Here is a 25639-nt window from a genome sequence, read left to right on the forward strand (position 1 = left end):
TTGCCATGTTGGACAGGCTGGTTTCAAACTCCTGACCTTGTCATTCACCTGCCTCGGCCTCCCAAACTGCTGGGATTACCACTGCATGAGCCACCGCACCCAACCACCCTGTAGATTTCTTTCCACCTCTGGGGGTAAGTCCTACCTTGCTATTAACTATCTACTAGTAAACACTAAAATGCTTTTTTTTTTTTTTTTCCAGACAGTCTTGCTCTATCACTCAGGCTGGAGTACAGTGGCGTTTAAGTGATCATCCTGTCTCAGCCTCCCAAATTGCTGGGATTATAGGCACATATCACTACGCTTAGCTAATTTTTTTGTATTTTTTGTATTTTTGTATTTTTTGGGGTTTCACCATGTTGGCTAGGCTTGTCTTATCTCCTGACCTCAAGTGATCCGTCTACCTCGGCCTCCCAAAGTGCTGGGTTTATAGGCATGAGCCAATGCCCCCCAGCCTCTAAAATGCCACTTCTTCTTTACTCTCCAACACACTAACACTGCCCACTCATGTATATCCCTTACCCTCTTGTTTGCCTCTCTCCTCATGTTAGGTCATGCCAAGACCTTTCTGTTCTGTCTTCTCTGTTGAATTTATTTCAATAAATATATGGAATAATTACTGTATTTTGGGTTACCACCTTTCAGAGCCATCCATCTCTCCGCCTCCACCACCTTAAGCATCTTCTCTTGAGAAGAACTGCAGTTAGCTGGTCTCTGTCTCTATCAGGTTACACACACCCCTCCCATCTGCCCTTCGCATTAGCACTGCCAAAGCAGGCTTTCTAAAAATTTAATCTCAGCATGCTCCTCCTCCCTTACTTAAAACCCTCCATGGCTTTCTGTATTTTCAGGATAATGTTCAAACTAGCCCCATTTGAGCATAAAAGTCATTCAAGATACAACCTTATCTTAACTCTCCACCCTCATTTCTGACCCCTGTAGCCCAGAAGTCCAGGTCCTTCAAACTGCACCACACCCCACGAGTGGCTGTGCCCAGCTTTCCTCCTGCAGAAGCACCTCTTCACCCATTCTTCTCTGGCCATTCTAACATGCCTGAAAAACTAGCCATTTCAGAAAGAGAATTTGTGTCCTCTTTATTTTTTTCTCCTATCCTCTTCATACCACTCTGAATATTTAGAGTGCATTATAGATTTTTGTTTACTCAAAAATCTCAGCAAACGATGAGCAGTTTGAGATTTGTGTCACCAACAACTAGAACTGTATAGACCAGTGTTTCTTCAAGTGGGGTCCCCAGGTCATCCTGGGGATGACAGGATCGTTAGGTTGTTGTTAATATTCATACTTGGGTCCTCCTCACTGCCACAGGACGTAGAGCATTGGAGTTTGTGGTTTTGTTTTTATTTAGTTTTTAAATTTTTTTTCTTCTTTTTATTTTTTTCTCAAAATTTCTCTTTGCCAGAGAAATTTTTGTTGTTTAAAACTAGATGACATTTATGAATATTATAGGTATTCAGTAAATGTTTTTGAATAAACAAGTAAACCAGTTGGAGCCCTTGTTCATGTTTTTAAGTTCACATAGACTATATTAACTTGGATTTGTTACTGATAATTCTAAAAATCCTTGTGTTTATAAAAGAGGCAGTTTACTTTTCTAGAGAAGACATGCCTATTTGTCATAACATGAACTTGAGGATTTGGAGATTCTATGGCCAATTTTGATCAATATAAACAGATAATTTGAATAGTTCAAATTAAAACAATAATCCACACAACCCTGCATTTCAGCATCCCACACTCTTCTAGCCCTTCTGGTGACTGCTGAAAGGGGTCCCACCTCTCCATAACTGTTTCCCTCAATGTGCATTAGGATCGTACTGCGAAGCAACAGGGATTGGAACATCAATGCAGCAGATGTTTCCTGAGTGCTTCATTATCTTCAGTCCAATGTCCAAGGTGCAGATGTTACATATAGGATAAGCATTGATCATTTAGGAGGCTTCCTTCACTATAAAAAATTCTTTTATATTCAAATAAACTAGTACACCCAGAGCTTTTATATAGGAGTGGGAGTTAGAAAGAAGTAGCTAATGATCCTTATATGTGTTAAACTTACATAATGTTTTCTTGAGCAGAAATGTGTACTTACCTATATTTATATACATTTAAATGCCTAAATACAGACTCATGCACAGATAAATATGTTCTGTCTTTGATATCCTAAAATGGCGATGGTCATGTACATATAAGCTAGTCTGAGAATCCTGGAGCCTGCCAGACAGGTTGAGCTTCTGAGTGAGCACTGTAGCTATGGCAGTGCTCAGCCCACACAGTATGTTTTACTTAAAGGGAACTATCCAATCCCTGGTCGGATGGATGATGGCAGACACTTTGGTTTAATACTGCTTATTACGATGTAGCTTTAATTTGCCTAAAATTGTTCACAGAACGTTGTCCTTCTATTTTTCTGGGAAGTTACTTTTCTTTGGGCTACTGTGTTGGTTCTGCTTTAGCGTCCTTGGTTCAGTCATTTTTAATACTTGGTCAGTCAAGCATAATGAAATGAGAATAACTATGGCCAAAATGACCAGAAAGTGTACGCAGGGCTTTTTGTTTTTGCTTGCTGTCTTACGGTACTGACACAGCTCCCACAGATCAGGCAGCTCAGTGTCTTTATAGAGGAGGGAGGCTATACAAATGTCACTTTCAGTATATTTACATTTTAGACGAATTGGCTTGCTAGTTCTAGTCCATGTTATTAAATGACCACAGAATCCCACATACTGTCAGTAGCAACAAAACTTGGTGCCTTATATTCAGAGAAGTTTTAATTGAAATTTAGGGCATTAAGATTGAGTTGGGCTGGAAATAATGGAAAAATCAACAAATAGAATCTTAATAATATATGGGAATTGCCTTGTTTCACTCAACAGAAGTCCAGAGCACACAGTCTAGAGCTAACGAGACAGCTGGATGATGCTATCAGGAAACTAAGCTAATTTCATCTTTTACTCTGTTGTCTTTCTTTCTCATGTGTGCTGCCCCATTGCTGTAAGATGGATGCTGCCAGGCATCAGGTCTGTGACTAGGAAGAAAAGAGAAGAGCAAAGGAATAAAACTCCAAAGGGACATGCAGCCAAGTCTGTATGTTTTAAAAACCTTTCCCAGAAGCCCTACCTGGCTTTATTTTCATAATCATTGCCATAGCTTCATTGCAGACTAATCTCTAAAAACGAGCAAAGCAAATGGATATTGTGGATGGACATTCAGTCATATTGCCATACGTAGCCTCACAATTGATCTAGTCCGGTGAAACTCAGGTTCCAATCCAAGAACATCTTGTGGGATGTATCACTTACAATAACATTTGTCCTGATGTTAAGGCATCTCTTGAGAGACTCAAGGACTTTTTAGGAGATGACAGTTGACACTAGGTAACAACCTGTCTTCTCAGCTGGTAAGAAAAGAAAGCAATCCAGTATAGATGTGCCTCACTTGAGAAATATATAAAACAGGCCGGGTGTAGTGGCTCACGCCTGTACTCCAAGCACTTTGGAGGCCAAGGCGGGTGGATCACCTGAGGTCGGGAGTTCAAGACCAGCCTGACCAATATGGTGAAACCCCATATTAAAAAAAAAAAAAAGAGCGAGAGAGAGAAATATATAAGACAACAACAATTATTTAATCTTTACAAATAATTATTAATTTTTCTTAAATAGGAACGCTCTCCAAATGTTTTCAAAATACAATTTAGTTTTTTTCAAAGAAGATGTATATGTAATTTTTCTGGACTAAATCTGCTGCATAAAGCAAGATAAGCCTGTCCTTTTGAAAAGTTTACTTTGCCTTTGAGTGCTGAATATGTAGTTTGGTGCAAAAGTAATGGCAAAACCGCAATAACTTTTGCATCTACCTAAAATCTTGGTAGCTCAGTTACATACTTACCTATCCTCGTCAATCCAGCCTTTCTTGTATCTTCCAAAACACGTTCCAAGTGAGCTGAGAACTTTCCTTTACAAGTTCTGTCTTGTTGGTTGGAAATATGGATGGCAGTTTACTTAGTCCTGAAACTGGCATTGTTGCATGTTGGTAGTTGACACATGATGGGAGAAGCATAATTTTGTGTCTAAGAACATGATAAGGACCAAAACAAATGAGGAAATATTAGACCTTGCTGTTGCCCAGTGCTCACAGATAAGTGTGTGAGCGAAATTGTTTGTAGAAGGCACCCGATGAACTTCATACACCCATATGTGTAAAACTTTTAACCAGTTGCTCTGAAATTGACACTCCAGTAGGGTGGGTACAGATGGAGGAATTTCTTGTAACCTCACTGCCTATGATGACTGCCTTATCCTCAGCTGTATGCCCTGCTGTTTTCTAAAACCTGTGCCATTCCCACCAGATTTACTGAAGTTCCAGCTTTCATTTCATCAGTGAGTGATCTTTATATATCATAAATCCAAGCACGTGACTTCATTCATTTAAAACCTTCAGTGGCAGCTCCGCACGGTGGTTCACATCTGTAATCCCAGAACTTTGGGAGGTCGAGGAGGGCAGATCAAGAGACCAAAACCATCCTGGCCAACATGGTGAAACCCCATCTCTACTAAAAGTACAAAAATTAGCTGGGTATGGTGGCGTGTGCCTGTAGTCCCAGCTACTCAGGAGGCTGAGGCAGGAGAATCACTTGAACCCGGGAAGCAGACGTTGCAGTGAGCCAAGATCGTGCCACTGCACTCCAGTCTGGCAACAGAGTGAGACTCTCTCAAACAAAACAAAACAAAAAAAACCTTCAGTGGTTACCCATTGCTGTTAAGATGAAAAAGAAACATCTTAACATGGCCACTAAGAGTCTTCATGATCCTGCTTCCACTTAACTTCTTGAGCCTTCATCTCAACACTCTCCCACTTACTCTGTAATTAAAGGTCAAGCGCTCTAAATTTCTTAGAGTTTTTTGAATGTACTTTCTTTCTCGTACCTCTGGCTCTTTGCCCATACTCTTCCCTCTCACTTCCTTTGCCAGGCTCATATTCAACCTGTCTGAGTATGTCTCCAGAAAGCCTTCTCTGACCCAACAAGATCGGGTTACCATTTCTCCCATATATTTCCTTATTTTACTATTTTTTTTTTTTTATTTTTTGAGACAGGGTCTCTCTGCATAGCCCAGGCCAGTCTTGAACTCCCAGGCTGCAGCCATCCTCCTGCCTTGGTCTCCCAAACTGTTGGAATTACAGTTGTGAGCCACCATGCCTGGCCTGTTTCCTTATTTTTATTCCCCTGCTTTTCTGTTCACTTGTCCATTTTTCCCCAAAACATATCTGGGTGCAAAGGAGTGTGTCTGTTTCTTTAACTATTCTCAATGCTCAGGACATAGCCCTTAGTAAATATTTACTGAATAGCTGTATGCAAGAATGAATGAATCAAAAATCTTCTTATTCTCAGCCCAGTTAAATTCTTCTTAGTCATGATAGATAATTCAGCAAAATTTTGTACCATAAACCAAAAGGATTTGAAAGGCTTTATTAAGTAAATATCTTCGATCTCTGTCATTAAACTACCATCCTCAAAGCAATTCCTGGAAAACTATCTTTCACCTCATGTAACTCATAACTTATGAAGAAAAATAAACGTTATTCCTAAGTTAAGTTTTACATTTAAAAAGGATAAGGAATTTTAGACTAATTTAATGTTTTTCTTAGTCTCTCCCATAGAGAAGAAGCTTTAGGATCTTAATGAGACATAGGCTTACCTTCCTTTTTTGTTTTTGAGATAGAGTCTCTCTCTGTCACCCAGGCTGGAGTGCAGTGGCGTGATCTTGGCTCACTGCAACCTCTGCCCCCCAGGTTCAAGCGATTCTTCTGCCTCAGCCTCCAGAGTAGCTGGGATTACAGGTGTGTGCCACCATATTTGGCTAAATTTTGTATTTTTAGTACAGACAGGTTTCACCATGTTGGACAGGCTGGTCTTGAACTCCTGACCTCATGATCTGCCTGCCTTGGTCTCCCAAAGAACAGGGATTACAGGTGTGAGTCACCGTGCCAGGCCAGGCCTACCTTCTTAGAGGTATGGTATTGTGGCAACAACAGTGTATATGTCCTGTGTCTCTTAATGTATATAGAGGAGAGATGGCCTACTACTTTTCCTTTTCTTTTTCCTCTCTTTTCAAAGTCTTTGCCTTTTTTAATGCACCGACCTTTTTTTTGTAATTATAATATTAACCAGAATTATTTTATTCTTTGTAGGATATAATTAATTTTGATATGCACTACAGTGATGTTATCTTTGAGGTAGGAAATCAAAGAGTTCTGAGGGATTCTTGATGGGAGCGGCTGAAGATAGGAAGCTAAATCATCATTATAAAAGCATGACACAGTGGATCAAGCTCAAGTTCAAAAATCTCCTAAGACTCTTACTTCAGTGCACACACTTTATGGTTTCTCTTCTAGATTTAGAAAACCTGGGAGGAGGAAATCTGTCTTTGCAAGCACGTCGTAGTTTCTGTTGGAGGTGGTTAGTGAACCACTTTGAGAAACACATAAGATTAGCTGATAAAAATGCTTAGTTCAAAAACATGAGTGTGTGTACATATGGTTGTTAGATGACTAGCACCTCCGAATCCTCTTAAACTTGTTCCATAGCACCAGAGAGTATGTTAGAAGTTTGGAAGAAACTTGCATCAAATTTTTCACTACCCTCCATATGTGTACTTCCTTGGGAGGCCTCCCAAAAGTCAATGAGGGGCAAAACTGAGTTACTGATTTGTTATTAGTGGGCATTCCAAGCTTTGCCTCTCCCCTTGTTTTACTGTGCTCCATTCAGGCCAAGATTTGAGAGCCGGATGCAGTGGCTCATACCTGTAATCTCAGCACTTTGAGAGACGGAGGCAGGTGGATCACTTGAGTACAGGAGTTCGAGACTAGCCTGGGCAACACAGCGAAACCTCATCTCTACAAAAAATACAAAAATTATCTGGGCATGTCAGTAGATGCCTGTAGTCCCAGCTACTTGGGAGGCAGAGGCAGGAGAATCATTTAAGCCTGGGATTTAGAGGTTGCAGAGCCAAGATCATACCATTGCACTCCAGCCTGGGCAACAGAGCAAGACCCTATCTCACAAAAAAGATTTGACTGCTTTTGTTTTTGACCACACTGGGGCAAATTAGCTTCTCTCAATCTCTAACTCTTGGTCCCGATCTTTCTCTCCCTTCTGTCACTCTGATTAAAACTTACATATTGTTTTATTTTTATTGTAAAATAAATACATTCTTTTTATAATCCACATAAATGCAAATAGAAAATACAAATCACCCATAAACCAAATCCCCTTTTTTTTTTTTGAGATGGAGTCTCACTCTGTCCCCCAGGCTGGAGTACAGTGGGGTGATCTTGGCTCACTGCAACCTCTGCCTCCCAGGTTCAAATGATTCTCCTGCCTTAGCTTCCCAAGTAGCTGGGACTACATGTGTGCACCACCATGCCTGGTTTACTTATTTATTATTATTTTTAAATAGGGATGGGGTTTCACTATGTTGGCCAGGCTGGTCTTGAACTCCTGACCTCAGGTGATCCGCCTGCCTCAGCCTCCCAAAGTGCTGGAATTACAGGCATGAGCCACCATGCACAGCCTAAAGCCCTATCTTTCTAATAGAGTAAATAAGGAAAATTAATTTGTATCCATCCCTTTCCTTATGTATTTTTATATCATCTTGGTCTTTCATTCACAGAGATGCCATTGAGTTCTATAAGGATACAAAAATATTCTGGAAATGTAGGGAAATGTAGAAAGACTTTTATTTTTAGACTTTTATGTTTTTAAAGAAGCACTGATATCTTTGAAACGTTTATGTTTCTACTTAATGATCGTTTCCTAAAATTGGGATCAACTTATAAGTATATAATGTTACTACTCAGCTGAAAATGTAAAACTTCATCTCAACTCACTGAAGCATTGGAGTAAAAGGCTCTATTTTTTAAAAAAATGGAAATAGGTAGTTGTTAGAGTATATTTTTAAAAGAAAAATCACTCAACGCCTTTTTGTTTTAGTTTAAAAGTAATATTTATTCATTCCATTTGCCTTCTTTTCAAAAGTTCTGGTTTCCATAGGACCATTAGGTTTTACTTCTTTATATGTACATTTAGAGAAACATACATTAAAAAGTCACTTGTGCCCCGTCCTTCCCTGCTGACTCATGATGAAAATTGAAAGCCTATTTTTTGTCCTTGTCAGAAATCATTACACTTTTTGCAACGTGGACCTAAAAACAGTTGGCCAGTGAAGCAGAATTAATGTACTTGTAGAAAATCTGTCTAGTTGAGAGTAATCCTGGCAGTTTCTTCAAGAACTAGGCTTTGCTTATGTGTATTCAGGTTTGGGTTTGCCAGAGAAAATCCTGAAAGAATGATAAACACATTGTTGTTTACTTTAAGTTCCAGGACACACGTGCAGAACGTGCAGGTTTGTTACATAGGTAAACGTGTGCCATGGTGGTTTGCTGCACTTACCAACCCATCACCTAGGTAGTAAGCCCCACATGCATTAGCTGTTTTTCCTTATGCTCTCCCTCTCCTCACTCTCTGCACCACAGGCCCCGGCATGTGTTGTTCCCCTCCTCATGTCCATGTATTCTCATTGATCATCTTCCACTTATGAATGAGAACATGCAGTGTTTGGTTTTCTGTTCCTGTGTTAGTTTGCTGAGGATGATGGCTTCCAGCTTCATCCATGTCTCTGCCAAGGACAGGATCTCATTCCTTTTTATGGCTGCATAGTATTCCATGGTGTATATGTACCACATTTTCTTTATCCAGTCTATCATTGATGGGCATTTGGGTTGGTTCCATGTCTTTGCTATTGTGAATAGTGCTGCAGTAAACATATGTGCACAATAAACAAATATTCATTATAATAAAATAATTTCTAATCATTTGGGTATATACCCAGTAATGGGATTGCTGGGTCAAATAGTATTTCTGGATAAACACATTCTTTATGAAGAAAGATTAAATAAATTATTCTCTAGTGTCAAGCTACTTTAAAGCTGTTTAATTCAAGACTCTACCACGGTACCTTCTAATCTGTCTACAGATTGTCTAATTTAACTCACAAGAGGCAATATCAGAAACTGGGATTTCTTGGTAACTAAGATTTATAGTTATCTTTTAAAGAAGATTTCAGGTACCGATGAAAATGAACAAACTTTCTTTACTATAGTCTGGATGCTTTTATGTTCATGTTTCCTGAATGATCTTTAAGACTATGCAAACTTAGCTGCACTTACCTGAAAAGTTACTGAAAGGAGATTTATTGCCCAGATACACATTTATACACGCTCTAATGACATCTCAAAATAATTGAATTATACAAAGATAAAATCAGTAGAATCTGGTCAATTTTAACTCTGAAGACAGTCCTTGCCTTGGCTATTGCTCTCTGCATTACCCATTTCCCCTGGAGTGGCTCCTTCACTCACGGCCTTACAGTCTCGGCTCACATTCACATTCCCAGTGTGCTGCTATTTAATACTGTGCTCTGTTCCTCACTCTCCATCCCATTTTCCACCTGTACCAACTTGCATTTTTTCTTTCCATAATATTTATTTGTAATTTTCTAACATACTGTATAATTTATTGTTTTCTTATTTCTTTTCTTTTTTTTTTTTTTTTGAGACGGAGTTTTGCTCTTGTTACCCAGGCTGGAGTGCGATGGCGCAATCTCGGCTCACCTCAACCTCCGCCTCCTGGGTTCAGACAATTCTCCTGCCTCAGCCTCCTGAGTAGCTGGGCTTACAGGCACATGCCACCATGCCCAGCTAATTTTTTGTATTTTTGGTTGAGACGGGGTTTCACTATGTTGACCAGGATGGTCTCGATCTGTTGACATCATGATTCGCCCGCCTCGGCCTCCCAAAGTGCTGGGATTACAGGCTTGAGCCACCGCGTCCGGCCCCGTTTTTTTATTTCTTGTCTGTCTGCAGACTTGTAACCTCCATCCACAAGGACAGGCTTTTTTTTCTGTTTTGTTCTCTGATGTATTCCTAGAACTGAGACTAGAACTGTGCTTAGGACACAGTTTGCACTCAACTAATACTTGCTGAATGAATATTTAAATCATTTCAAGAGTTAAACTACCTAAAATTACCTAAAAGTTAGTTAATTTGTAATATTTTTTCTGCTCCTAAAAGAGCTATCATAAAACACAACTTTTACTGTTTAGATTTAGAATCAAGTGAGTTTGAAGCACAGTTTCATAGACAACTTGAGCATCAGTTATTCTGTTTAGTCTTCAATAATGTATTTTTCCCCTTAAAAGTATGTCCAAAACACAAGCTTTGAAAAATCCAATAAGTCATTTGTTAATTCATATGTTGGGGAAAAACATAAGGGCCCTAGGCATACAAAGTTGAGTAAGTGACAATCTGTACCCTTCAGAATGTCAAAGGAAAGACAGACATGTTAACTTGTGTATAAAATGCAAAGAGACAGCTGCTACAGTAGGTATGAAAAAGACATATAGAAAGCACAGTGGTGATAAAGGAAGGGATAGGCAACTTGACCTAGAAGCAGTCAGGGAGTATCTTCAGTGATCATAAAAAATGACAAGGTTGAATGGGAAGGGCATTCAAGTTAGCGAGAACAGCATGAGCGAAGGAAAGTGGGACAAAGGGGCGTGATGTCTTTGGAGAATGACAGTATGGTTGTAGCAGAGGGTGTTCCAGGGGAAAGTTACGACATGATTCCAGAGGAGTAGGGAGAGGTGAAACTATCTGAACCATGCAAAAGCATTTTGGGGCCGGGCACGTTGCCTCACACCTGTAATCCCAGCAGTCTGGGAGGCCAAGGTGGGCGGATTGCTTGAGCTCAGGAGTTTGAGACCAGGTGGGCAACATGGTGAAACTTCACCTCTACAAAATACACAGAAATTAGCCAGGTGTGATGGTGTGTGCCTATTGTTCCAGCTACTTGGGAGGAAGGCTTGAGCCCAGGAGGTAGACGTTACAGTGAACCGAGATCACGCCACTGCACTCCAGCCTGGGTGATAGACTGAGAATTTGTCTCAAAAACAAAAAAGATTATTTCTTTTTCTCCTCTCTGGATATATATTTTTAAATGCAGTTCTAGATGACCTTCATATAAGAGAGGCACTGAAACAGATGAATAATTTGTAAGAATTGAATCTTTTAGTCTTCAGGATGCAGCTGGACCACGGTCCATCGAAGTCAGAAGTGAACCTAATTCTAGAACAGTGAAGAGAGTAATATACTGACTCACTGGTTGTTATTTTGTTTTCAATTATAAATTGAACTACGCACTTAAAACAAGAAGCTTGCTTTATTTACTCTGTGCTTGGAATCAATTTGAAGCATTTCAGCCTGAGTATATCTGAGGCATAAGAGGTATCACCCCAACCAGTGAACATATTTTTGAAGCAGTTTTGAATTTCAATATACACCCTCTTGAGTTTTCCAATTTCTCTTTTCTTAATTTCTGTCTCCATACTTTTCTTGTTCAGGATCCTCAGCCTTAGCACTATTGGCATTTTCGGGGGCTGGATAATTTTGGGTTGCGGAGGGCTGTCTTGTGGCATCCAGAGCCTCTACACACCACATGCCAGTAGCCAACCTCCTTCCAGTTATAAAGACTAAAAATGTCTTCATATATTTCAATATCCTCTGAAGAGCAAAATCATCACCCCATGTGAGAACCCATGGTGGAGGCCAAGAGAGAAGAGGTCCACAGATTGAATTCTGGGGATCCTCAGAGTTTAAGGATTGGGGATATGAAGGAAAAGCAGCAAAGGAAAATGAAAAAGAACAGAAGGTGAAGCTGAAGCTGAAGAAGCAGCAAGAGAAAATAGTGAGAATGAAAGGAAGTGAAGGAAGCATTGCAGTAAAGAAGGAGTTGCCATCTGTGTCAAATGCTGCGCTGCTAGCAGGCCATCTGAGAGGAAGACTGATACTGGACCACTTCAGGATAGAAACCTATCTTTATAGACCAAACCCCAAGAAGAGAGTAAGGGTAAAACAACTGCTTGCTACAAACAGGAAGAAGTAGCCTGTAGTACGTATTTTCAGACTGAGATTAAGAAAACGGTTACAAACCAAATGACCTTTGTTGCTGCAAAGGAGTGTTAAGAGATGGTAATTTAGAACTGTGGACAGTCAGAATAAATCGAATACATATTAGTAATTTTAGTAAGTTTTATATTATACTAGAAATTCTGAACATGCATACCTAGTTCATTGTAAGGGATACAGTAAATCATGCGCTATTAATAAAAGTTGAGTTGCTGATATTTGTGAGTCACATGTTAATGAGTTGCTTAAAGACAATCTCCCTAATATTATGACCCTCGCCCTTTGGATTCTAAAATGCTGTTTTGAGTAGAGGGGAAGAGCTTGGCTTTGGAGATGGAAAATCGGTTGAAACACTTGCATCTGTAGGGGTCTCCTATGTGTTTTAGTAGAAGAAGGGCTTTAGATCTTACGATTGAGATTAATCCATGTGTTAAACTGAATAATGGTTCCTCAAAAATATGCACATCTTAATCCCTGGTACCTGTGAATATGTTACAGCAAACGACATGTTGCACATGTAATTAGGTTGAGGAATTTGAGATGGTGAGATTATTCCAGAATATCTTAGGGCAAGGGACATCTAATCACATGGGTTTTTTAAGTTGAAGAAGCTTTTAGACTGTGGCCCTGGATTATCTGGTGGGCCTAATATATTCAGAGGGTTTTTTTTTTTTTTTTTTTTTGAGTTTGAGTTTTGTTTTTGTTGCCCAGGCTGGAGTGCAATGATGCCATCTTGGCTCACCGCAACCTCCACCTCCCAGGTTCAAGCAATTCTCCTGCTTCAGCCTCCCAGGTAGCTGGGATTACAGGCATGCACCACCATGCCTGGTTAATTTTGTATTTTTAGTAGAGATGGGGTTTCTCAATGTTGTTCAGGCTGGTCTCGAACTCCCGACCTCAGGTGATACACCCGCCTGGGCTTCCCCAACTGGTGTGATTACAGGTGTGAGCCACCGTGCCTGCCCTATTTACAGGATTCTTAACAGGTAGTCAGAGAGATCAGATTAAGATGAGGTGATGTGATCATAGAAACAGGTTGGCATGAGGCATTTCGAAGATGGAGATGGAGTCATAAGCCACGGAATGGCAAGTGGCCTCTAGAGGTTGGGAAAGGCACGGAAATGGATTCTGCCATAGAGTCTCCAGGAGAAATGCAACCCTGGTGACTCTGACTTTAGCCCCATAAGTCTCATTTCAGACTTCTCACCTCCAGAACTGTAAGATAATAACTTTGTGTTGTTAGAAGCCATTACGTTTTGAGAATTTGTTGTAGCTGTCCTTATTATTGGAGTTCTCAAAGCTAGTGTCTGCAAATTTTATCCTCTTATGTCACTGAATGAGCGCTCAATTTCGAGGGAGCAATATGAAGGCCCCAATCAAAGTATTGCCATGTTATTATTATTATTGAAAGTTTTTTGTAGAGACAGGTTCTTGCTGTATTACCCAGGCCTTGGATTCCTGGCCTCAAGCTTCTCACCTTGGCCTCTCAAAGTGCTGGGACTATAGGCATGAGCCATCATGTTCGGCCCTATATTATTATTTTTAAGAGCAAAATGAAATTCAGAGTTCTTTCTTGGGTAATTGGGTGATAATCTCATAAGTAAAAACAATGTTTAAGTCATTTTCACTCATTACTAAAAATGTATTTCTTCTGATTATTGCCAGTTTTTTTCTTAAGCTTAATTTCTTATGTACATTTGATTTTGCTGACAAAATCAATTTACGAGCTAACCATGAGATCATCATCACTGCTGAGATATTTTCTCTAGTCCAGAAATTGTGTTTGGGGTATATTTTGTCATTGCTTTCCCAGTTTCTTTTCAAAATTTATATTGAGAGAATCATTAGTGACAAGAGTATATTTACTCATCCAATAGTTAATGTGAAAACATGCCATGTTTTCCCCTTAATTTTATTTTCTAGCTTTTTAAATTTCCAGTTGTCTACGAGGTGATTTGTGTAAGTGAAAACCCTATATAAATATTAAGGTTTTGGTAACTTGCAACAGAAATGGATTCTCCTTCTATATAAATGTCAGTCCTTGAGTACACAGAAAATGATCAAAAATATGGATATGTTTATGCTTGTTTATATAATTGTGCAAGCTGTTAGTTTCCTTGGTTTTGATTTAAATCTAGGAAAATTCTCAGTTTGAATTGAACTTAATCTTATAAACCTGAAATCCAGTTTTCATTGCATTGTGAATAATCATCTCCTTTCGACAGTGTTTTTTCACTTCTGGTTTTAGCCACCAGCTCTCAGATAGGTCTATTAACTATAAGGCATTCCAGGTGTCTTTAGAATAAAGACAATCAGGAAACAGGTTTTTATATTCAACTCTACGTGTAGCCTGTTTGTTTGAAAGGGCATTGGTCATCCATAGGGGAAGGACGGATGGCTTGAGCATTTGGGTCATTTTTTTCAAGTCCAGCTGTATCATACAATCAGGAACTCATGACCTCCAGGTTCCAGTCATTGTTTCTACATTCAGTAGAAATTAGATGACCTTCAGCCAGGAATTTTTTAGCAAGGAATCCTAAGTTGAAAAGTTTAGACTAGATCTCTAAGGTCTATTTTCAATCTTGAGATTCTTTATTTCTATGGTCATTGGGCCACTGGAGTGGATAAGAAGATTAAAAAAAGACAGAAAGAAAGAAAAAAGCCTACAGCTTTGACTGATATAGCCATAACTGTACTTGTATAACTTCAGGCCTAAGAAAATTTTATATTTAGGAAAATAAACGACTAATGCTTCACTTATATTATAAAATAGATTTTTAAGGCTATAAGAGGTAAAGTTCAGCTCGGTGACAGGAGAGTCACTCAACTACTCTTATTTAATGGGAGGCATTTCAGAATTATAGTACACTTTATATTACCATTATTGTTACACTTTTTTTGTTTTTAAGAGACAGGATCTCATTATGTTGCTCAGGCTGGATTCAATCTCCCAAGCTTAAGGGCTCCTCCCACCTCAGCCTCCTGAGTAGCTGGGACTACAGGCGCATGCCATCATGCCTGGCTCATCATTATTATATTTTGAAAATATTTAACAAGTGAGCATTGCCACATTGGAAATTTATATGATACCTTTCTCTTTCTTAGAATGCAGAGTATTTCTTCAAGAAAATCAGTGCAATGAAATTGAATTGCTGCTAAAACCACCTTCTGAATTCTGCTTCTACATGCTGCCTCTCTTATTCAGAAATTACTATGTTAAATAGCCATTAGAGTTTTATGTTTTACTATGACTAGATTGTTGCTTGGAAATTCTCACTTGTAATAATCAATACTCTCAAACAAAACAGAAACTAGAAATTATTTTGTCATCATAGAGATTATTTTTAGTTTGTTTTCAGATGGAAATAGGAGATTTGTCTAAATAAGACCACTGGCTTTTTTTTTTTTTTTTTTTTGAGGCGGGGTCTAACTCTGTCACCCAAGCTGGAGTGCAGTGGGGCAGTCATGCTCACTGCAGCCACAGCCTCCCGGGCTCAAACAGTCCTCCCACCCCCGTCTCCCAAGTAGCTGAGACTACAGGCACATACTACCACACCAGGCTAGTTTTTAAATTTTTTGTAGAGATGGAGTCTCAGTATGTTTTCTGGTCTCGAACTCCTAAGATGAGTAATACGCCTACCTTGGCCTCCCAAAGCACTGGGGCTTACAGGCATGAGCTACCATGCCAAGTTACTGATATATTTTCTGCCAGATTTTGATTTGAGGGTGATGGCAAGTTTAACTCTTTCTAGGGAGATAAAAAATTGAATGAATTTTAATTCTTTTGTTTGTTTTTGAATTTGAGATGGAGTCTTACTCTGTCACCCAGGCTGGAGTGCAGTGGTGTGATCTCAGCTCACTGGACCCTCTGCCTCCCAGGCTCAAGAGATTCTCCTGCTTTAGGCTCCTGAGTAGCTGGGATTACAGGCATGCACCACTACGCCTGACTAAATTTTTGTATTTTTAGTAGAGAGGGGGTTTCACCATGTTGTCCAGGCTGTTCTTGAACTCCTGACCTCAAGTGATCCATCTGCTTCAGCTTCTCGAAGTGTTGGGATTATAGGCATGAGCCATTGTGCCCCGCTTGGATTTTAATTCTTTGATTTTACTAAGTAGAGTAGAAAAGACAGGGTACAGTCTTTGGTTCTAGTTTCAAAACTGATGCTTTCTGATCAGTTGTATTAAGCCATATCTACCAAAACGAAGAAAAAATATTCTTGTACCTCTTTAAGATGTAATGTTTTAGGATTGAAACTGACAATTCTCTGAGCCCCAAACATTAACTCTACTGAAATAACACTGTGATTAGCCTACCAGTTTGCTATCTTTTACTACAAACAGGAGAATATTCATTTCTAAAGGTGATCCCATCTGATAATTCCTTTGAAGAGCCGCAGTTCACACACACTTCAGTGCATTGACTGAGAGATGAGGAATTCAACTTTTGCCGAGTATGCCCTCTGGGATAGAAATAATGCATACCTGTTCTCACTCATAGGCAGATGTTGAACAATGAGAACACATGGACACAGGGAGGGGAGCACCACACACTGGGTTCTGTTGGGGGGAAATAGGAGAGGGACAGCAGGGGTGGGGAGTTGGGGAGAGATAGCATGGGGAGAAATGCCAGATATAGGTGAAGGGGAGGAAGGCAGCAAATCACACTGCCACATGTGTACCTATGCAACTATCTTGCATGTCCTTCACATGTACCCCATAACCTAAAATGCAATAAAAAAAAACAGTGAGAATACCTGCTGAGTGTGGTGGCTCACACTTAGAATCCCAACACTTTGGTAGGCCGAGGCAGGCAAACTGCTTGAGCCCAGGAGTTTGAGACCAGCTTGAGAAACAGTGAGGGATTGGAAGCATGAGCCACTGCACCTGGCAGAATATCTGAGGAAGATGAGCCCCTTTAAAAAAAAGAAAAAAAGAAATAATGCATACCAAGTTTCTCTGTGAACATATCTTTTTTAATTCTGTCCTCCTTCCCAGCTCAAAGACTTTCAGTGTCCTCCACAACTTCAACCAGCAATTCTCTATCCATTTTTGGGGAGGCGCAAGTTATTACTCCCTCTCTCACCCTCAGCTTCCTGAGTAGCTGGAATTACAGGCACCTGCCGCCACGCCCAGCTAATTTTTTTATTTTTAGTGGAATCGGGGGTTTCATCATACTGGCCAGGCTGGTCTCAAACTCCCGACCTCAGGTGATCCGCCTGCCTCAGCCTCCCAAAGTGCTGGGATTACAGGCATGAGCCATCACACCTGGCCACCAAGATGTTTTAAAAGGTGACAGGGAGGAAAAAAGATAAGTTTACAGATGTATACAAGGATTTTCTATGTCAGGTCTGCTTCTAAGAGGGGTATACTTTCCTGGAAAGGGATGTATAGCCATGTAATTGAATCCGGTTACTAAATGTAACTTTACTTTGATTATGGCCTATTTCAAGGATAAAAAAAAACTAAAAACTAGTTATTATACCTTTTTAAAAAGACAAATAGATAAGGAGAACCTGTGATCTCTGTATTAGTATCTGGAGGGAGAAACAAAAAGAGAAAGAAGTGCTTACAACTCAAGGAAGCTTGGATATCACAGCTTATTTGGTTTCTTTGGTCACACATAACAGATTGGAATAGGAATAAGGAACCCTTTACTTTATTTATGGCTTTGTCTTGCAATTATAAAGCCACTTTTCATTTGTATCAATTATGGGCATATTTTCATGATTATTCACAAAATTATTGTTTGTCAGAATATATAGGCGTATAGTTACTTATGAATAAAATCTCCTGGCCAGGTGTGGCAGCTTACCTCTGTAATCCTAGCACTTTGGGATGCTGAGGCAGGAGGATTGCTTCAGTCCAGGAGCTGAGACCCCATCTCTGCAAAAAAATTAAAAGAATTAAATGCACCTGTAGTGCCAGCTACCTGGGAGGCTGAAGCACAGGTTGCTTTGCAACCAGGAGGTTGAGGCTGCAGTGAGCCATGGTCACAACCATGAGTGGTAAGCTCAAGTGACAGAATGAGACCTTGTCTCAAAAAAAAAAAAAAAATCTGCTGAAAAATTTCCATTGTTTTTAAGGTTAAAAAAATGCCTATATGAAATCTTGGGGAATCCTTAAGAATGTGACAGAATTCAGTCCTGGGTAGGACTTCAAGAAACCTCAGGATCCCTCTTAAGAAAATCTTATTTTAATATTCTTATCAAATTATAACCACCATAGACATACATTAAATGTCATATTGGCAAAAAGTTGTGTTATTTCCTCTAGCCTCTGGGTCCCTACTTTATCTGTATCCTTAAAATCACTTTCAGAACCGTAAGTTGTTTCCTGACTTAAGTCAGCAACTGAACTATAAAGGACACTTAAAAGAGGGGGAGCTGCACCAGTTGGCACCAGTCTCAGTGTCAGACTCTTCCCCTTAGAACATGAAAACTTTCTCTGCACTAGGTAGATCGGTATCAGCTGAAGTGGGTGATGCCCTTTTCTTTATTCCCTCGCTGCTTGATCTTTGCTTTTCCAACTCCTTGTACCTCACACGTGTACAGTAGCCATAATGAAGGCCATGTAGATAAGGCATGAAAAAGCCAGGAGGGAGCACAGGCCAGCTTCCCAAAGTGTTCGTTAGCAATTATTCCGTGTTGAAATACTGCCCACATAAACGTTTTTTCATTAGCAAATAAACTGGTTTGACTTGGGGGTACAGAAATCTTGATATGAGTGCTTAGGAAACTCAAGCTGAGCACTGGTTTCAGTGACATCCCACAAGTTTGAAAAAACATGTCTTTGAATTTATGCACGCTCTTTCAGAAGTGTTAATGGGTAGAGCAATTAATACAAATCATAAGTGAGAACTTGCTCAGCTCCCTGGTAAGAATCAAAAAAGCATCTCCTAAGAATGTTTTGGAACAAGATAGCATGATAGAGAAATTCAGATATCTAAGGATAAAAACACTGTTTATTTTTATTAATTATGGAATAATTTCCATTATTCATCTTGATGACAGAAATAGAAGGGGGAAAAGGATCAATATAAGCATGACAGAATTAAAGCACATCAGTATTTCATTTGAGTTGTCTTTATTTGGTTGGTCACCTAGGAATCATAACTCCCGAATCACCATACTGAAAAGTACTTATTAAGTACCTATAGTTACGGGTTGTGGTATATGATGCACATTTAAAATTTATTAAACCGGAAGAGTCCATGCTATCTAGAAATGACTAATTATCTGATAATTAAACACTATCGTGTTAACATTATACCCTAGTATGGAGGATTGCCAGTATATGAAGTATTATTGGATTACCACTGAACCATTAGGAAAGCAATCTATCCACACTAAAAACTAAGTGTGCTAGTGGCAAAGCACTATTCATCTTGAATATAACGGAACTTTACCAGGGAGATGTCAGAAAGGAAAGCCAATTTTAATTCACTTAAATTTCCCTGTTTATTAAAGAAAATCTTGTCTTCTAAGCAATGTGGAAAAGTAATAGTACATTCAACCATATGTGATAACTCTTAAAAGAGGGGGAGCTGCACCAGTTGGCATTCTGTCTCAGCGTCAGACTCTTCCCCTTAGAACATGAAAACTTTCTCTTCACTAGGTAGATAGGTATCAGCTGAAGTGGGTGGTGCCCTTTTCAGGGTAAGTTTTAAAAGTGTTAAAGAGGTTAGTATTAATGCTTCCTTAGGCAACTCCCACTTATAGCAGATGCTTAGGTTTAATTCTAAACTAACCCAAAGCATTTGAATTTCACCACAGTAAAAGATTTCTGTGCATGCAATGAACAACTTACTTTGATCATAGCACTTAAACCAATTTCCGTGAACTGCCTGTGACCCAGATATAGCTTATGCAGTTATTTTGTGTTTGCCAACCTGCCTGATCACAGCCATGACAATGTTGGATAGACTTGACCAGTGTACAGTTGCAGCTGTGTGACCATGAGTGACTTGTGTCACCGGTCTCCCTATTCTCTGTTCTGTCAAAGGAGGAAATTGGGCTCCACCTCCAAGGTTCCTTGCAATTATCAAATTCTGTAACTCTGTACTGACTGACTCGTTGCCTTCGCTGTTGAATTGATGCTTTGTAAAGAGAGCTCTAAAAATCACGTGGAAAAGTGAGTGACCCTTGCAGGGAAGTGAGCAGTGCATTAGGACTAATTCTCATTTTAGAAGTGAGGAAATTAGAGAAAATATACATAGGGAAGATTTTTTTTTTTAATTCTTTTCTTGGTTCTTGAGGCATTACTTTTCCCTTTATGGCTAGAATGATAGGATTGTATGAAGATATTCATCTAACTTGGTTTGTTTATAATTGCAAGTGATACAGTTAATACAAGCATAATCAGAATCTCAATTACGTTGAATGAGTAAGATAAATAATGATAATTTTAAGGAAATGTCTTCAGTGATAGATGTATAATTAATTTCTGTTCTCAAAGAAGCAAAAAAAAGGTTTAGATGAAAGTTTCCCAGGCTCAGAAAATATGAAAGTGGAAACATGAAGATCTTTTCACAGTTAAACAATGTTCTACACATTATGCTATGATTATGTAATTCAACAGGAGAGCTTAAGGAATTTTTACAGCTTATAAGATAACAAATCAAGTACCCCTTTTTCTTCTGAATATTTACCACAAGAACAGGAAAATCTAGGGCTACTTCACCTCTAGGCCTGTTTATCTATGAAATAAAGATAATACTTTACCTGCACCATCAGGTGATTAAGAGGATTAAATGGTAAAACTTTTTGGCATTATGTCTGCCCATGGGAATCACTCTATAAATCATTGTCACTTATTACCTTTATAAATTAGAAAAAAGTATATACATTTTCATATTACTATCTCCTACATTAACTTGGTAGAACTTTATTTCAATGTCTTTCTGGGGGAAGAAAATGTATCATAATATTTTTCTGAATAATTTACTTTTTAGTTATTAATATGTTACAGGAAAAGTGCAACTTTCGATCGGTGTTTGTTGCCTGTTTACTATACACAGATGCCTAATTTTCCCCATCAGAAAATTTTATAGGACTAGACCATGTTCATTCAACAGATATTTATTAAGCACCTACTGTGTGCCAGGTCTTGTGTGTCCAACAGAAGAGTCTGTAAACCTCAGTGGAACTGATTTGTTCAACATTTATTTCTGGGTTGATTTATGGAATAATTGCTTTATTTGATGGTATTCACTAAGTAGGTCACTTGCATTCATTTATGTAGGAATGTTGCTTGTGTAAATAGCAAGGTTGCTTGTGAGTCAGCATTGAATGTCAGCATGAAGGGGGAAAACGTGAAGCATTTTACAAATAATATCAGGTGAACACATTTTGCTTTTGATATTATGTTTTGTAACTTATTTCTCAAACTTGTTGATCTAATTGAGTAGGGAAGACCCATTTTAAGAGAAACATTGCTTTCTCAGGAAGTATGCCCAACTGTTTAAATTACTTACAAGGCTTCTATTGCTTTCTGTCGAATCATAGTTCTATTGCAGAAGCTCGTTGATTTTTGCTTTTGAATTTATTTTTTGGCATTATCAGTACTATAGTCAGAGGCATTTGAACCAGAGTGATTTTATCTTAAAGAGGAGCTAAGTAAAATGAGGCTGAGACCTACTGGGCTGCATTCCTAGGAAGTTAGCAATTCTTAGTCACAGGATAAATTAGGAGATACAGGTCACAAAGTCCCAGCTGATAAAACAGGTTAAGAAGCTCGCCAAAACCCACCCAAACCAATATGGTGATGAAAGTGACCTCTGATCATCCTCACTGCTTATTACATGCTAATTATAATACATTAGCATGCTAAAAGATCCCACCAACTCCTTGACAGTTTACAAAGGCCGTAGTATACAGTCTAAAAGGGAAGGAACCCTCAGTTCTGTTCCTGGGAAAATCCCCGCCCCTTTCCCTGGAACACTCATTAATAATCCACCCCTTGTTTAGCGTGTAATTTTAAAACTGGCCATAAAAATAGCCAGTCAGCAGCCCTCAGGACTGCTCTGCCTATGGAGTAACAATTCTTTTATTCTTTTACCTTTTTTTTCGCTCTGCTCTGTCACCCAGGTTGGAGTGAAGTGGTGTGATCTCAGGGAACTGCAGCCTCTGCCTTCCAGGTTTAAGCAGTTCTCCAGCCTCAGCCTCCCGGGTAGCTAAGATTACAGGTGCCCGGCACCAGGCCTGGCTAAATTTTGTATTTTTAATAAAGAGGGGATTTTTACCATGTTGACCAGGCTGATCTCAAACTCCTGGCCTGAAGTGATCTGCTCACCTGGCCTCCCAAAGTGTTGGGATAACAGACATGAGCCACCACACCCACCCAAGATAAAATATTAAATGGCTTTCTTGTTCCAAGACAAAACTTTGTCACTAAATATTTCCAATAAAAACATTTCTTTGTAAAATTCATGTATGTCTCTAAATTGGCTTAACAAACTCTAAAGAATAAAATTAGTTCTCTCAGTGAAAAGGCTACTTTTTGTATTCAATGCTATGTTGTTGAAATTTCAGTCACAGAGCCCACAAAGGAAATATACCTATCCTGAGGTGATACTTAATATGTTGGTTAAACTGCTGGATGACTTGATTTGTCAAGGGCGATTTCAGCAGAATACCAGTTTGCCACATGGACTAGACTCTCTTCGGTGAAGCAGGCCTATTCTCAAGAATATTTTCTCAGTGCTTACAAAGAGTAGAACTGGTACAAAATTGGATATTACCTAATGACTAAAAATATCTTACTTAAAGATTTCGTTTGCTTGTTTGCAGGAAGAAATCTTTCCTGTTTTCTGCTCTGTATGCTGCCTTTATATTTGGTGGTCGGCACCTAATGAACAAACGAGCGAAGTTTGAGCTGAGGAAGCCATTAGTGCTCTGGTCTCTGACCCTTGCAGTCTTCAGGTAGGTTTTTTTTTGTTTTGTTTTGTTTTTCATTTTTGTAATAAAATGTATCCATTTTATCACTTGTTGAAAGAATGCAATGATTGAGCATTTGATTTTAAATTTGATATTTTTGATTATTAAATATGATGAGGCATAAAGTCATGTTCAGAAAGAAAGCCTTCCCTGTGACCATTTGCCAAAATCTTGTATATTTTGAGAGTTGTCAGGCCATCTCGTGTCCTGTCCAAATTGGCCATGCAGTAATCTGCTTCATCTGTTAGAATGAGAAGCAATACATCAATTCATTATTGTTACTGGCTAAATAAAGATGAAAGGTTAAATGGGAAGGCCCAAAAGTAACCCACTGAAGTCTACTGGAGAACAAGGTTGAAATACCCTGGGTGTGCTGTTGCTAACACTTAATCAAAAGATGGCACTTAGACACAGACCAGACACTGGACATCTGTCTGTGTCAGGATTGCTAGACCAGAGAATACTTCTGCTCTGCATCCTCAAAAGCACCCTTCACCCGCATTCCCTGAACTGACTTGCAGGCATGTGTTTTATGTAACCAGCTCTGGCTTTGTAAATGTGAAAGAACTCAACCCAGAGGCTGTCAGAACAAGGCCTGTTCTCTCCAGGGCATCTGTCAGCCGGTGTGCAGACTTGTTCCTTCAGAAGCTTTCAGTCGCATTTTCAGTGTTGTATTATTTGGTGATCTAGGCAATCACAAGACTAATTAGCACACAGCTGGTGTCCAAGCAAGTGCCAGAATTCACCTAGAGTGCTAAAAAAGGCACCTGTTCTATTTGTGTTTTGCTTGTCAAAACCAGCAAGTTTATAACCAGGCTTGGGGAAGAACAGAAGGGGAGTAAATGTAGATATACTATGAAACATAAAACTATTCATTTTCATATTTATAAATATTCATTTGTATTCTTTCATATTATATATTAACTGTCCTACTTCTAAGCAGAAATGGATGTTATCGTTAAAGCTTTGTTAGTCATTTAAAGTTTATTAAAAATGACCAAGTAGAAAGAAGTATTTCCATTAAACTCTTATGATCTGTGCATTTCCATAATGTTGAATCCCTGCATCTGAAACACCCACTTGCTCACCAGTACTGAATATACTTTTTATTTCAGTGCAATTTGTAAGGCCCTAGGTTTGAAGTACTCATGATTTGGATCCTTCCAGTTCAATCTGGATCAGGTCATGATTCTCTGTAATATGAAGAACCATTTTCATTTTTATTTATATGTAAGATTGACAGAATATGCCTCACCTTAAGTATTTTGATATTTGTGTGGGAATCTCTATCCTAATGAAGCCTTTCATCGTTTTACTAATTTTACAATATTACTTGAAACTTTATCTTTTGTTATTTTAAATTTTAACATTTATAAGCAGAGAAAAACAGTACAATGACTCCCCTGCACCCCAACCTTGGTTAAACAATTGTCAACACTTGGCTCATCTTATTTCATTTAATGTTGCTTACCTTGTTTCTCATCCCTAAATTATTTTAAACTATTAATAATAGAGACTGAAATAATAATTATTAAAATTATACCATGGCTAAAGATTAAGTATTCTTTAAAAACAAATGTAGTATTATAATCTCTAAATTAATAAATCATTTCCATTAAATTTCAGATTTCTTCAGTTGTCTCGTAAATGATTCCTGTTTTACTATTTGTAAGAACCTGGATCAAAATGAGATCTACACATTTCCATTAATTGATATCTTTTGATGTAGAGATTTCCTCTCTCTTTCTCTCTCTTCATGATTCATCCTTTGAAGAAACCAGATAGTTTATCCCATAAAGTTTCCTCTGTCTTGGATTTTGCTTGATTGCATTTTTCTGTAGTTAGATCTAGAAGATTTCTTACATTCAGGTTTAAGATTTGTGAATATTTCTATCAGAAGAAACTTACCTTTATCAACTATTCAGTTATCCTTAAGTATATATAGTTATTACAGCAAATATTAGGATAAATCCTTGATTCTTTGCCTATATTCATCAGGTTTAAAAAATAATAATTAGCTAGCATGTAAACAAAAGATTTGTTTTCTTTTTTTTTTTTTTTTTGGGTGGGGGAGGAAGGCAGGAAGGGAGGAAAGAAGGACGGGGTAGGGAGGAAGGAAGGGATGAAGGAAGGAAGGAAGGAAGGGAGGAAGCATGGAGGGAGGGAGGGAGGGAAGGGAAGGAAGGAAATCAAGCAATGAGAGAGACATTGCCGACCTGGATCTAGAGGTTTACAAGTTGATTTCTTTTTTTTTGAGAGAAGGAAAGAAAAAAAAAATAAGTAAAGGAGAGGAAGAAAGAGGAAGAAAAAGAGGGAGAGTAAATGGAAATATTGCTTTATTTTGAAAAAAATTGGGTATTAATAATGGCCAATCAATGTTTCATTTAAACTTATGGGTAGGTGTGATGTGGTATTGACAAGAATGTATATTTTGTGTATTTGAAGTGGAGATCTCTATAAATATTTATTAAGTTTACTTGTTCCAGATCTGAGTTCGAGTCCTTGATATCCTTATTAATTTTCTGTCTCATTGAATCTAAGTCTCGTATCTGGGTGTTAGGATCGTTAGCTCTTGTTGTTGCATTGATCCTTTTACCACTATATCTTTGTTGCTTTAAAATCTATTTTATCCGATACGAGAATTGCAACTCCTGCTTTTTATTTATTTA

The 25639-nt window shown here is 38.7% G+C and overlaps 1 protein-coding gene across 6 annotated transcripts in view; it reads left to right on the forward strand.

The window, feature by feature from the left end:
• Positions 1-25639, forward strand: part of ELOVL6 (ELOVL fatty acid elongase 6) — a 152877-nt gene that overhangs the window by 78294 nt on the left and 48944 nt on the right. For 5 of the 6 annotated variants that reach the window (XM_054253061.2, XM_054253060.2, XM_078366694.1 and 2 more), the window contains one exon: positions 22824-22955. The exons of the other annotated variant lie outside the window; for it this stretch is intronic. In XM_054253061.2, the coding sequence (XP_054109036.1) occupies positions 22885-22955 (71 nt within the window). In that variant the 5' untranslated portion in view covers positions 22824-22884. The remainder of the gene's footprint in view (positions 1-22823; positions 22956-25639) is intronic. 6 annotated transcript variants of the gene reach the window in all.

The sequence above is a fragment of the Callithrix jacchus genome, chromosome 3 (assembly GCF_049354715.1).
Source record: "Callithrix jacchus isolate 240 chromosome 3, calJac240_pri, whole genome shotgun sequence".
Classification (NCBI taxonomy): Eukaryota; Metazoa; Chordata; class Mammalia; order Primates; family Cebidae; genus Callithrix; species Callithrix jacchus.